Source organism: Portunus trituberculatus, chromosome 50 (assembly GCF_017591435.1).
Source record: "Portunus trituberculatus isolate SZX2019 chromosome 50, ASM1759143v1, whole genome shotgun sequence".
Taxonomy (NCBI): Eukaryota; Metazoa; Arthropoda; class Malacostraca; order Decapoda; family Portunidae; genus Portunus; species Portunus trituberculatus.
Window position 1 is genome coordinate 11,680,919 of NC_059304.1, and position 14,710 is coordinate 11,695,628.

Consider the following 14,710-nt stretch of genomic DNA (forward strand, 5'->3'; position numbering starts at 1 on the left):
CAGTTACAAACTATTTCAAAGATGCTACAATGAATGTTACTTATTATGCTATTTCATATATGAGCATTGCATCTGCCAGCAGTTTTTTCCTTTCATTCATTATCCAGAAAAATGCAAAATTTACAAAGATTGATTTACATAAGGAATTATCAGAATTCATAATATAGTGTCATTAGCATGTCACTGCCACACTAGTAGTTGATCAGGAAAAGGAATAGAACACAGATTATTGAAATGACAAGTATTAAAATGTAACTTGCAGAACTGGCATTTCTGCTCTGAGATGCCACACAATAAAGCATATTGTAGGAACTAATGGAATGCTAGGGAAATAAATCAAATCTGTATGTGCCATTGACAGTGCAATTAAATGTTGTGGAGATGGACAGGCAGACAGCAACAGAACCTTGTAGCATCTTGGAAAAATATAGTCTAATTGAGGTATCCTTGCAGCAAACCACAACTTAATTTTTTTTTTCTTTTTAATCAAGAGAGGCATACCTTTAGTGTGTTACTGATACGCAAGATTACATTTCAAAGCACAATATGTAAAGTAACTAGTTTGCTACAAAGATTGTTATGTACAACTCATTCTTGTAAGTGAAGGATTGACAGGCATGCCTACTATTATTAGGCATAAAGCACTATGTATTTAAAGAGTATCTTTGGTCATTAGGTTACACAAGTACAATTACTTTCAGATGTTCAACTCTAAGATGCAAGAACTCCAATCAAGGATACTTTAACAGGAAACTTTATATCAAGATTTATCTATTTTTTATTTGTTATCTTTATAAATCAAAAATAATTTCTAAGTATTACAGCCTAAAGACTATACTTAAAGACTTCAGATTACAAGAATTTTGGTTTTAATGTGACTTTGGAGTTTATCTTACATTTCATTATTACTTTCTTGTAAAAGGAAAAAAGAAAGAAAAATATCCAGATACATAAAATAATGTCATGTGTCTGCAATAAATTGATCTATGATGCAAACCATGACACTGTACCTTATGACTGGTTTTAGCTAGTGCTATTTAGTTTGCATCTGTGGGAAAAGAACCACTATATTGCCAGAATATTGCCAATAATAGTATTAAGGTACAAACAAGCCATCTGTCAATCCTTCTATTAGGATGAAGCATTACCAGTTCCGTAACTTTTCAAATATACAGGATAATACTGCAAGAAAGGACTATCACAAGTCATAATCAGTTTGCAATTAAAGCAGAGAAATTAGGCTACAAATGAGTTTTAGGCATAATGAAAGAAAGAACACTAAAAAGTTATGTTGAAATAAATTAAATTGAGATGCCTCAAATAAATATGAACTGGTTTAAGTTAACTAGTCCTATTCCTCCTTTTCAGTCAAGCCTCATTGCCTAGCTTTCCTATCCATTAATGCATCACACGCCTGACAAAAAGCATCAATCTAATCAGTCAGTCATCCAATGTATAGATTATGAAAACTTGTGATAGTAATTTCAATCAATCCATTACAAACTGACCTTTTCATAATTCTCTAATGAGTAATCTTCTCAGGATCAGTAACAGGTCCAGTCTATACTTAGGGTAACACAGTGTGCAGAAACAAACAAGAACTACATAAATCAACCTATGAAAATACCAAAACAAGAAATGTGAACGAGCCAATGTTTCAGAGATTAGTTACCAAGCTCTGCACAATACGAATGAGAAGAAAAAAGCTTACTTTGAAAGAACAGTATTTGATGCAACCTAGAGGTTGCAAGTTAAGTTCATCATCCAAGAGGTTCAATATTTGAGGAAATGACAATAATTTCAAGCGTGTACAGAGCATCCTTTGGTTTTCTTACATCACTTATATATTTTATTTTAAAGACTGAGCCCTTAAATTTAGACACAGCCTGGCAACAGCTTGCTTAGCAAAGTATGAAGAGGGAAGAAGAGCTGGAAGATTCCTCTCCTGCAGTATATCATAAAAAAAATGACAAACATTCCTTTTACCTTTTCTAAGGATATTGAATAAGCCATGAAAAAAATATGTATCTGCAATTCCTAGTTTACTTCCAAAGCTTCACTAAGGCATTGCACAAGTAACTGGTAATGCTTCACCATTCCAAGATAAAAGTTAACACTCACCCCTGGTGGATTATCCTGAGAGGAAGGCTGCTGAAAACCCAGCCCAGAGAAACTCCCAGGCAAGGACTGGCTATCCCCCTGCCAGCCAGACACATCCTGTACATACAAAAAAAAAAGAAAGAAAAAAAAAGAAAAATTATCATCAAGACTGATCCGGAAAATTTTTTAGTCGTTTCATGCTTCCACTAAAATTAATTATTGAAGTAATCACTTATGCACTCAACAATTTTATATCTGGTTTTGCTTTCTTGGGAAATTTTATAGATCACCAATAAAGCACACAAACTTGCTGCTGGTGCTTGCCAACTAACTCACCGGCTGAAAGCCTGAGGGTCCAGCAAAGGCATGGTGGTAAGAGGCTGAGGTACTAGCAAGGGCACCAGAAGCTGCCTGCTGAAGAAATTCCGGCAAGTCATTGCTGAGGTCCCCTCCCAGGTCACCCCCACTGTTTTCCTCCTTATAGCCGTCCCCACTCATGTTGTAAGAATCCCTCTGCATGTCATCCGTCTCCTCCTCCATTTCTACCTTGACGAATGTGGGTGTCTCCTCCCCCCTATATTGATTACTGACTTCATGCTGATCAGGCAAAGGTTGTGATGACTGAGATGACTGATGAGGCAACTGTTGTGAGGATTGGTGAGGTGTAAGATGGGAGGCAACAGGAGATTCTGCCGGAGAAGAGAGGGGACGGCTATCACGGTCTTCCGGCATGAGGGACTCCTGAGAGGTTCTAAGAGGGGAGGAACTTAATCGCTGGCTAATGGGACTCTTTGGTCTAGAGGAGGGTGGAGGAGGGGTATGTAAACCTCCTGTTGAAGGAGCAGGAGGTCTTACATCTTCCCTTCCATCCTCACCCTCATCTCTACGTTTCCTCTTAGAAGGAGGGCTGCCACTGCCCCCCTCCCTCCTGCCAGAGTCAGTCCGAGAGGCAGGGACAGAACCTTTCTTAGGAGGTTCATCATCAGGTACTGCAAGGCCCTTGATTCTAAGGTTTTCTGCCGCCTTTATCAAAGACGCCAAGTCACTCTGTCTCACATTCACTTCACCAAGGTACATATAATCTAGCAAGGCCTCCAGGTCCTCACTTTTAATGTCTTTCAACACTATAACAGGGCTCTTACAAGCAGTTTTGTCAAACATGGCACAAAAATAATCACTGCATGTTGAGAGCACCAATTTGTGCACACTGTAGAATTTGCCATCACATGCTAGAGTCACATCTGTGTACGCTTGCTGGAAGAGAAAGGGGAAAAAATTCAATAGTCTATATTACTAAAAGGCAAATTTGAATAATGTTCTCATCTATTTTTTTTTTTTTTTTCCAGAACAATTCTCACTAGATTCCCCCCCCCCAGCAGTGTGTAAATTACATTCTACCAAGCAATTGATAGTCAACTTACCTTATCCCTGAGCACACCCAAAATGTGTAAAAATGTGGAACGATGATTGTTCCACTTTAACGACAGTAGTTCCTCCATTTTAACCTGTAAAAATACAAAAAAAATGAAACATGAAACCAAAACTACTTTATTTTAAATAAACTAATGTTAAATACACATTGGTTCCATCTTCCTGCTCAGATCATACGTATCAGTGACTATTATGCTCAATTCTGAAACAATAAGCATTCTTGAAGTTATGAGGACTCAAGATTATAATACAAAACCATCAACCCCACACTACGAGGAGATAAGTGCTACATCACTAACATATCTACAGCTGTATTCATGAAAGTTCTGTAAAATATTCATACTCTGTTCATGCACGTTATTTGTATGAAACAGTAACAATAACAAAAGAAGATTGTATGGTATGTATAATTGTAGTAAACTGTCAAATGATTATCTGCATTCACTTCAACTGTTAACAAAGTCAAGAATTATGTGAAAAATGCTATACATAGCGAAAAGTCAGACATACCTCTATAAGCATCACAATCCAAAAATAATTTGCAATAAAATAAAACTACAGTATTGAAAAGTTAACATATACAAATAAAAGTAGCTAAATTCTGGTTGAAATAAATCTTCTCTAATCCCCAACAAAATATTAGATAGTCTTGCACTTTTATATCAATAAATATTCTTAATCTTATTGAAATTGTAAAATTTATTTGCTGGGCTATCAATATGAACAATATTTACTAACAAACCTTACCAAAACAATTACATTCAAAAGTTAAAACTGCAGGCTTAGCTATAAAATATTACTAGAGACCAGCCTATGCACTGGAGACCTGAAGAGATAATATTTTTAGCCCAGAAATCAGTTTTACTCCAATTCTACTTTGTAAGTAAAACCTAAATTACTTTAATAACATCCATGATCCATGGTCCATGGCTCGCTCAGTCAGGCAGTCAGCTTAGTGCAGATGCTAACCTCTCTACACCATGTATAAGATTAACTTCTTTGTATCTCCCTCACTTTGTGCAAGCAATATTTATTTGATTTTGTGATCACTATTCACTACACAAAGAATAATAAGACAATGAAAGCAAAGATTACAAGCTAAGTTTAAAAGGTTTCTTGTGCTATTTTTCTGTGATACTTTTTTTAGTGAAATTATTACAATAATAACAATAATAATAATAATAACAATAATAACAATAATAATAATAATAATGGTACATTATAAAAAAGAAAAAGGTATTATCAGAATCAATCTAAATTGGAAAGGAAGTAAAGGTGATAGGAAATTTTTTTTCCTCAAGCTGCTGCCACAAAACATCGCTTGTGGGTACATTTGTCCCTCCCATGTCAAGCCGTTACTGTCTACTCTATTGTTTGTGATATAACACTGCTTACTAATATTCCTTTCCACTTTAACTGAAGTTTAGTAACTTGGTCATATTCAGCAGCACTTTCCTATCACAAATTAAAATTACATTTTAAAGTATCATGATAATGCCAAGAAAGAGCAGCACCGAATAAAATGTCGTTTAAACATCTTTTTATTCCATGACTTCAACATGCAAAAATAATAACATCAACAATAATAATAATAATATTATTATTATAATAATGTATAGTTATCTGGATATTTTAATAAAAAAAATGAGGCTTGTAAAGAAAATACACTTAGGTATTAGCTAAAGGAAAAATGTTGTTATTAACATACAGTTTATACCTTGAGAGAGAGAGAGAGAGAGAGAGAGAGAGAGAGAGAGAGAGAGAGAGAGAGAGAGAGAGAGAGAGCTGTAAGCAAATCAATGAAAACAGAAACCAGACTTAAATCTAATGCAGCCTATAATTCATCCAATATTAAGCAGATATTGTCCACATGATAACAAAAGATTAATAGTACAACTTTGAGTAACAATAAGGTTGTCAATGACAATTTACTCTTCACCTGTCTTAAACATGTATGAGTTCTAAAATGAGTCAACTACATTGTTTGTTATAAATTTTATAAGACAACACATTTCCAAACACCACATCTTATCAGATTCTATAAGTAATCTGAATAGAATTAATGATTCTGAATAACGGATAAAAAAAATGGTCAGATATGTAATAGTTCCTAAACAGGATCACTACACAAAATTACTACTACATAAAATCCAAGACATTAGTCAGAATCAAGGAAACAATTTAATAAAACATAACGATAAATAAAATACTGACATGACAAGTAATATAGAGGACAAATAATGCCAAACTAAAACATACTCCCCATGACAACCAAGGAATCCTTACACACAAAAAAGAATGAATAAAAAAAAAAAAAATCCAAGAAAACTCATCCCCATATAGCCGTCATCACTACAAGCCCCACTAGAACACAGTAAACTATCACTGACACACTCGGGCGCTAGGGCAGATGAATAGAGAAGCATAAACAATATTGACAATAATGTTAATCCCCCAAGCAGTGGCTGCTGCCGTGCCCCAAACCAAGGTGCCCCCGGGGTCACGCCTCCACCTCATCTCTTCCTCTTACCCTCGCCTCCTACGACTCGTCTCATCTCCCCCACCGCACTCATCACAACCTTCACCACCTTCACCATCAGTCCACAAACTTACATGCCTAACGGTAAGGATAGGCACGGAAAAAACACTAACCTTAAAGGACTAGACAACCGCCTCGCGAGTCTCGGCCATTTTCTCCTCAGCTTCCCGTCAGTGTTGCCAGCTTGCCACACGAGTAAAGTCGCTACATTCTCTTTTTTTTATCGTGAATTTTGTGTTTCCACGCCTACAGCAAGATACTTGATAAAACACATGTATTTCAGTACATGGCAATCATTTTCGTTGCATCTTTAAATAAACAGAGATCCTGTCTTTTTTTTTCTTTTTTTGGTTTTAGATAATGAAATTATGTTTTTTTTCTTCTTCCATGATCGCTACATTTATCCGGCTTGCTTTGAAATTTACTGTAATATCAGTTTGATGTAATTATATGTTAACTTTGTTATTTTATTACTAAATGCACTATGAAATCGATTCTGAAGTTTGAAAAACAGACAGTAAAGGTTTAGCACCACACTTCTATATTGATCCAATGCATGAAAATGGAAGAAAAGGCAACAGAGCCAGCTCTCTTCTGCCAGGATGATTTTTCGTAGATTTTCTTTTTCTTTTTCTTTTTTTTTATTTAGGATGAATATAAGGCTAAATGTAACACAGTGTGATGTGATCACTGTCAGAGACAATCAAAGACAAGAGTTGGCCAAGACTAACTATGATTGTTAGAAATTTATCTAACTGTATAGATAATAAAGCTGAGTGCTGGATGGTCTTCAACCCTAAGAATTCGTTGTGGGGCAGTGGGGCCCACCCATATTCTATTTCAGTTAAGTGTGAAAGATACACAAATTGTATAATCTGTATCACTTGAATAAGAGTTATAAACTGAGCTTTATTGTATTGTTCTTTTTCATATTGCACTGCATTTCATAGACTAGTGCCACCCATCAATAACCTCTTATGAGGACAACATAACGTATTGAAATGTCTATCCTTAGAAGATTATCTTGTATCGAACTATAATTCAAAAACTTACATCCAATGCCAGTCACCGAGTAAGGAAGTCAGCCGTGGGAAGTCTCTCTCTCTCTCTCTCTCTCTCTCTCTCATTGAGGTAAGTATCCTACTATTTAGTATAGTATGTTATCTAGACATGTATATACTACGTCAAATAACAAAGGACTCCCTTGCCACCAGAATGAACTCGGTGAACCCTTGCTTTACAGAGAGAGAGAGAGAGAGAGAGAGATGGGATACATTCATGAGCGACAACTGAGTGCAGGAAGTGGAACTTCAAGATGGCGTCTTAGATCCATGGGTACATCGTTTCGTATATACTGAACAAGGTCAGGAAAAAGACTATTTTGATTCTTATATTGATGCTAAAATTGTCTGTGTGGTAATGTTTTTTTTTTTTTTTTTTTTGCTGGGGGAGAGCATGATTATCACTTGGTGCATACAGCTGGTCCAAGTGGATGTTGGACAACTATATATATATATATATATATATATATATATATATATATATATATATATATATATATATATATATATATATATATATATATATATATATATATATATATTAGAAGGATATCTCAAATATATGTACATTACCTAGAGTGTATATATATATATATATATATATATATATATATATATATATATATATATATATATATATATATATATATATATATATATATATATATATATATATATATATATATATATATATATATATATATATATATATATATATATATATTCTCTAAGAAATGTACACATATTTGAAACATCCCTTCTTATATCAGATCCAGTTGCTTTGAGCCTTTTTTTATACCATGTGGGCTTTTCACGGGAATTTATGGGCTAAAGAGGATACTTTTTTGGGTACCTCCTATCTCAAAGCCCACCCGCTAGGAAACCATTGCCCAGAGTGAGGAAGCCCAACCTACACTCGGACCGTGGACAGGATTCGAACCCATGTGCTTGTAGACTCGTCGGACCCCAAAGCACGCATGGTTCCACTGTACTGTGATTTAAATCCCACCGCTGCCACCGATTATAAGATCTCGCATTTTGAAGCACTGAAATTCTTATTGATTTTGAAGAATATCATATATATATATATATATATATATATATATATATATATATATATATATATATATATATATATATATATATATATATATATATGATTAGTTCAAGTTTAACCAAATATATTGGTTAGCATGGCATTAATGGATGTTTGCCAGCCTTGATCCTTCTACTATAATATACTATAAAAGATCAATCATTACACACATGTTTTCATTTCGATTATAATTATATTTTCGAATAGATTTATATATATATATATATATATATATATTTTTTTTTTTCAGTTTTGACGACGCGAGTGGGAACAAAAGGTGTCTACAAGCATAGTGACTGGTGCGATGGTCATCTGCTACTTTTTCTTCGAGGATTTACCAAACTGCCTGTGCTGTCTGTATACCCATGTCTGAAACCATCTCTAACTCAACTCAAGCACTACATGTGGCATAACTCATTAATGTGTCCAATATCGATACAAGTAAAAATACTCGTTGTGTTTCTCTCCCTGCCTCCCGCCACCCCTTGCCACGCTGGGAAGATCTTGGCTGCGTCATAGTTCGTAGGTAAAGATGATCGATCCTAGTGCGAGGTGTTCTGAATAGGGAAGGTGCCTGCATGGCGGCTCGCTCAGAGGTAATGCTAATAGGAAACTGCGGAAGTGTGATCAGTTGGAGCAAGAGAAACAACGTTACCCCAGCGTTTGCTTCCCATTAAAGATAATTACTTAGCTTCCGGCGCGGCGCTTTCTTACATTATACATTACCGTTCCTGCACCCTTCCAGGTCTTCTCTTAGCTTTAGTGCTTAGAACACTACCAAATCTCTTATGCAGGAGCTAAAAATTTCCATCCTAGCAGATCATTGCATTATGACATTATTTTTTTGTTCATACACTTTATGCACCTCCTTATACGTTCCTAAAAACTGCTGTTATAGGGTCGCTTTACATATGTTGGAATGTGTATTGCTGCATCAAATACTGACGTATCCTATATAATATCTGAAAAGATTATCTATATGTATTATCTTCTTGCCGTCCTAAAAACATTGCGATAATGGCTTGCAACCCTCAGTCTGCTACTTATCAATAAGCGCAGCAGAAATTTATGTAGCGCCTCTTGACACTTTATGCTAACTTTCTACAACATTGACAACGCTGACTCACTTCCTTCGGCGTCGACTCGCACCCCACCTTCGAAATTATTATAACAATAGTCCAAGTAGATACATAAAATAGTTAATATATATTTACATTTTATATTAAGAAATATTATTTCAATGTAAAAACAGTAATTAAAAAGTATCAACAATTATAAAAGAATTTTTTCTTAGATGGCAAAGTAGAATCGGAGCTTGAGTGGCAAAAGAGAGAGAAAGAGAGAGAGATAGAGAAAGAGAGTGAGAGCGAATGAGAGAGAGGCGCGGGAAGGGACGCCAAGGAGAGGCACAGTGGCGGCCGTCCTCTCGCCAGGCCTCATGTCTAGCACACCGAGATAACTAGTCGCCAAGGATCGGTAAGTTGACTCTTTCTAAGCACCTGGGGAGTCACGTGGCTAGTGTTATTTAGGTATGAAGTCCCCAGGGTGTGTTAAATAATCGATTCAGGTGACGGGGGTGACGGAGTTCCCGGTGACGCAGCAGCTTCCGCCACACGTTGCCAGAAGCCACCTACGGGCATTCATTTGGACCTATTCAAAGTGATATATAGTGTAACGTCTTGATATGGCACGTGTGATACTGCTGGTTGTGTGTTTGTTGTGCCCTCAAGTGTGTGACGGGGTGGGATAAATGACGGGAGGGATTTGCGCAGGGTGAGGAAAGGTTGGAAGGGCGGAGGTGGAGGGAGGCGCGCGCTCTTCCTCTTCCCCGGTCTTTGTTGCGGCTGCTCCTCCCGCCACGCCAAGCCACGCCGCCCACGCCAATGGTACGCTTCCCCATCACTACCTCCTTTATGTCTTAGGGCCATGTTTGGTCACACACTATGGTTTTTAAAGGATTAGGGATCTTGGCTATGGATTCTTTGCCATACAGTTACTGGTTAGGCGTCTCAAGAGAGGTTTTACTGTCTCCTTGGTTTGTATTGTTAGGTGCGCGCGTAGGTAATGGAGGCTCCGCGCCATGTATGACCTTTGTGTGTGCGTTTATTCTTAGTAGTAGTCGTTCTCATTTATTTTCTTTGGTTCTAATTCAAGTGTACATTACAGCAGTCATGGAGGAGTTACTGTCGTTGAAGTGGAACAACCACCGAACCACTTTCATCCACATATTGGGGGTTCTCAGGGACAAGGTAAGCGTCAAGTTTTTTTTTTTCCCCCTTTCTCCTTAGCCTTATATTGACAAGACACGCCACTCTATTTGCTAATGTTTTCTGCTTAACCTCCATCAATATAACCTAGGTTAGATTAGTGTTAAATTAAGAAAGACGACCAATTTCAGGAGATTTTTCTTTGCTATAAAGGTATGCACTCACCATAACAAAAGGAACAACTCTCACTTATTTTTCGTGGTAAGAGGTGCTGACATGTGATCATATTTTAGCCATCCCTAGCTAAAAATCCCACTTTCCCACCAGTTCCCTAATTTTATTGGGAGTTAGTAGCCAAAAACAGTAAATAGAGTGGTGTATCTTACCAGCTTTACATTAAATTCTTACATTAATGTAATTTTTAAAGTTTTGTTGTTTTATTTGGATTTCTTTTGTTACCATCAACTTGCATGTTTTGTTGGACCTGTACAATATATTTTTACTTAATACAAAACTGTCTCCAAGTTTGTGATTAAAAGGTTGATATTGCAGGTTGTAAATATTGAAATTGCTAACTGAACCATTATTCTTATTAGAAAAATTGAAAACCTTTAACATATAATCAGAAATGCCTGATTTTTCAGAATATTAATTATTTTTGTCCTTTTGTCCTGTTGTTCACATCTTACACTAACACTAGTGCACTATAGCAGGGTAATGATATCATTTATGGTTTATCGAATTGCAGTTAGGAGAGGTGGTATTCATACCCCATGCTGTTGGGTACAATGTTGATACAGAAACCTCTCACAAGAATCTTTGACCTGTCTGCCGCTCCTCTTTTATGCTAGCTTAAAAGCTATTTCTTCTATGAATGATGTGTACTGTATCTAGTATAGGGTTATATTTAAGCTCTTTTGCTATGAAGTGAACAAAAAATTTTCTGTGGGCTATCATTTTTGTACACTAAGAGTGCGACAAGAGGAGGGTGGGCATGATGCAGGGAATGATGCCCTGTGGAATGCCATGTGGCTTGACATCAAGATTTCCTCCATCCTTTTAACTACAGTGGAAACCACTGCCTTTTCATGGCACGTGCCACTGGCAAAGTTTGGATCATATCACAATTTCAGTTTTCAATTAAATTAATTTTGGGGGGTCTGTACCTTGAAACTAGCAATTTTGGAGACAGTACTGTATCAGTCTATCATCAAAATGGCTGGGATGATTGATCAAGATGTTTTATGTTTCCTGCATTATACATTAAACATATATTTCTTTAAACTTATTTGTAACCCCCCTTGAGTACCATGACACATTTCCAGATTCATCCTGGTTATTATTTGATGATTTCATACAGCTTCAGAAACTCATAAGGGGGATTAAGATAGTGAAGACTGGCCATTAACCCCTTCAGTACTGGCATGCATTTTTATCTTAAGTTTTGGGTATGATTTAGATGAGTTATTTACATTAGGAAGTGTCAATGTAGGTCAGAAGATTAATGGCCAGAGTCTTCACTATTTTAATCCCCCTCATAAGTTTCTGAAGGTGTATAAAATTGCCAAATAGTTAGTAGAATAAATATGAAAACATGTCATCGTGCTGAAGGGATTAATCTTCGGATCTCCATAAACCCTTCCTAATATTAATAAAATGGTCTAATTGTACACAAATCTCAAGGTAAAAATGTGTCCCAGTATTGAAGGGGTTAAAACCTCTATCCCATGCCATTTTAATGCTGATGTTGAGAATTACTTGGCAGTTCTTATGTTAGTGCATTTTTGCTTGTATGATTTTTATTAGTCTCTCTCTCTCTCTCTCTCTCTCTCTCTCTCTCTCTCTCTCTCTCTCTCTCTCTCTCTCTCTATATATATATATATATATATATATATATATAGGTAGATAGGTAGACAGACATATGGCTGAGATGAAAAGAGAGAATGTAGTTATTTAAACATCTTGTGCATTGAAGCAAAGGGAACAGAGGAGGAGGATTGTTTCACAGTTTTGAGGGAAAGATACAGTGCCAGGAAGGAAATCGAGGAATTTAAGAGAGCTAAAGATTAGTGCTTTGCAATATAACCTCTTACATAAAAACATTAATAATTGTAAACATGGGTCTTATCGTAGTTTAGTAATGTGGTGCTCCGTTTTGTGTATTTCTGTAGGCAGCTTCTCGTAGATTTCAAAATACCTGTAGATGTTCAAAGTGATTTAGGCTGAATATGAGTTAGGTGATCTTTTTCACTGCTAGATGAGGAAGTGGAGACATAAAGGCATGTGAATGTTACAGGAACTAGTTTTACTTGTATGGACTTGCCTTCTTGACATTCCTCGTATGAGATGGAGATATTAATGTAATGTATTCATATTATTGATATGTGTGAAAATAGAAATTCACAGAAAGATTTGGTTCTTTTTTTCAGCAAGCGTACACAGATGTGACTCTAGCATGTGACGGCAAATTCTACAGTGTGCACAAATTGGTGCTCTCAACATGCAGTGATTATTTTTGTGCCATGTTTGACAAAACTGCTTGTAAGAGCCCTGTTATAGTGTTGAAAGACATTAAAAGTGAGGACCTGGAGGCCTTGCTAGATTATATGTACCTTGGTGAAGTGAATGTGAGACAGAGTGACTTGGCGTCTTTGATTAAGGCAGCGGAAAACCTTAGAATCAAGGGCCTTGCAGTACCTGATGATGAACCTCCTAACAAAAGCAGTGGAGGTGCACTTCCTTCTAGGGCAGAACCAAGGAGGGATGGAGGGAGTGGTAGCCCTCCAGCCAAGAGGAAACGAAGAGAAGAGGTGGAGGATGGGCGTGAGGATGTGAGACCCCCTCCCACCCAACCTGGTAGCCTCCACACGCCCCCACCTTCCAGACCAAAGAGCCCTGTTAGTCAGCGGCTGAGTCCCTCCCCACACAGAACCTCTCAGGAGTCCCCAGCGACTGAAGATCGCACCAGCCGTCCCCTTTCTTCACCAGTAGAGGCCGCGGCGGGCCCCCACACAGCCTCCCAACCTCCTGGCCAGTCTGCGGTAGGCCAGTCAGTCTCCAATCAGTACCGGTCGGATGACACACCCTCCTTTGTGAAGGTGGAGATGGAGGAAGACCACACGGAGGACCTTCAGGGGGACTCGTACAACCTGGGTCCTGATGGCTACAAGGAGGAGGGAGATGACTCGGGTGGTACCATGAATAACGATTTACCAGAGTTCCTACAAGCGGCAGCCTCAGGCTCCTTGGCCAGTAGCTCCGCCTCCTTTCCTCACCCCTCCTTTGCAGGACCATCTGGCTACCAGCCGGTAAGATACCAAAACATTTTAGCTTTATTTAATTTATAAAAGCAAAAGTGTCTTGATCAGGCTTCTCCTGTAATCTGTTTTTCATACTTATTTGACATTGTATGTTAGCTAAATAAATAGTGACTGCAAAAGAAATGTCATGAATGATACAATAAGCTTAGTTGGAGATGATTTATTTTAATGAAAAAAATAAAACTTGAAAATTCACTTTGTATTAAAGAATTGATTAAATTATTTGCTATCAGAATTTAAGTTCATATAAATTGGAACTGTTATAACCTCTATTTTTAGCAATTATTTTAACACATGGTACTAGAATTCAGATGCTGTGGTAACAATTTGGTATTCAAATTATTTTTCATGTTCCTGGTAGGGTGACCTGGCTGGGTGGCAGGGTGATGGCTCCTCCATAGGGTTTCCTCCTCATCTTAACTTTAGCACCTCAGAAAGTTCTAGTCAACAGAATGCACCTGGGGTAAGTGTTACTCTCATCTTTGTTGCCTTACCATGACCTCACTGGCCAGTAATGATTGATATGTAAATTTAATAATTAGCTGAAGAGCAGTGGTAACACTTAAAGGATTCTGTAAGTACATGAGTGCTGTTCTCCAGTCTAGTGTTGCTGGATGCATTAATCTCTGAGTGGCTAGTGAAAATGCCATGAACAGTGGAAATATGATGCTAATTTGGTGCAGATACACAGTCACTATCTGATGCTATTATATAGTTAATGTTTATTTAATCAAACTTAAAAGTAATGCTTAAAAGCCAGAAGTGGACAGTAAACCATCACCTTGTGCAGTGTTTACTGTTATTAGTTTATTTTCTATCTTAAATGATATATAAAGTATCAATCAGTTGTACAAATTAACTGTAGCTTTAGCCATGGAGGGAAATGAGAATTGTTGAAATCCCATTTTTATTTATTTTTAAAGTATTTAATTACTTTTTTGTATTTAAAAAATACT

The 14,710-nt window shown here is 37.0% G+C and overlaps 2 protein-coding genes across 96 annotated transcripts in view; one reads left to right on the forward strand and one right to left on the reverse strand.

The window, feature by feature from the left end:
• Positions 1-6,315, reverse strand: part of LOC123499581 (longitudinals lacking protein-like) — a 58,730-nt gene extending 52,415 nt beyond the window's left edge. For 36 of the 46 annotated variants that reach the window (XR_006673034.1, XR_006673035.1, XR_006673036.1 and 33 more), the window contains exons 1-4: positions 6,184-6,313; positions 3,522-3,605; positions 2,437-3,354; positions 2,122-2,217 (exon numbers count right to left, since the gene is read on the reverse strand). Coding sequence is in view for 43 of the 46 variants with exons in the window: in XM_045247759.1 (XP_045103694.1) it covers positions 2,122-2,217; positions 2,437-3,354; positions 3,522-3,599 (1,092 nt within the window). In the remaining 3 variants the exon portion in view is untranslated. Of the gene's footprint in view, positions 1-2,121; positions 2,218-2,436; positions 3,355-3,521; positions 3,606-6,183 lie in introns of those variants that run through there. The other 10 variants (XM_045247782.1, XM_045247776.1, XM_045247784.1 and 7 more) reach the window with 4 other exon arrangements.
• A 3,232-nt stretch (positions 6,316-9,547) lies between these two features.
• Positions 9,548-14,710, forward strand: part of LOC123499584 (longitudinals lacking protein, isoforms A/B/D/L-like) — a 54,074-nt gene continuing 48,911 nt past the window's right edge. For 47 of the 50 annotated variants that reach the window (XR_006673038.1, XR_006673040.1, XM_045247813.1 and 44 more), the window contains exons 1-4: positions 9,548-9,703; positions 10,394-10,476; positions 12,864-13,742; positions 14,116-14,217. Coding sequence is in view for 48 of the 50 variants with exons in the window: in XM_045247813.1 (XP_045103748.1) it covers positions 10,399-10,476; positions 12,864-13,742; positions 14,116-14,217 (1,059 nt within the window). In the remaining 2 variants the exon portion in view is untranslated. Of the gene's footprint in view, positions 9,704-9,958; positions 10,114-10,393; positions 10,477-12,863; positions 13,743-14,115; positions 14,218-14,710 lie in introns of those variants that run through there. The other 3 variants (XM_045247788.1, XM_045247787.1, XM_045247789.1) reach the window with 3 other exon arrangements.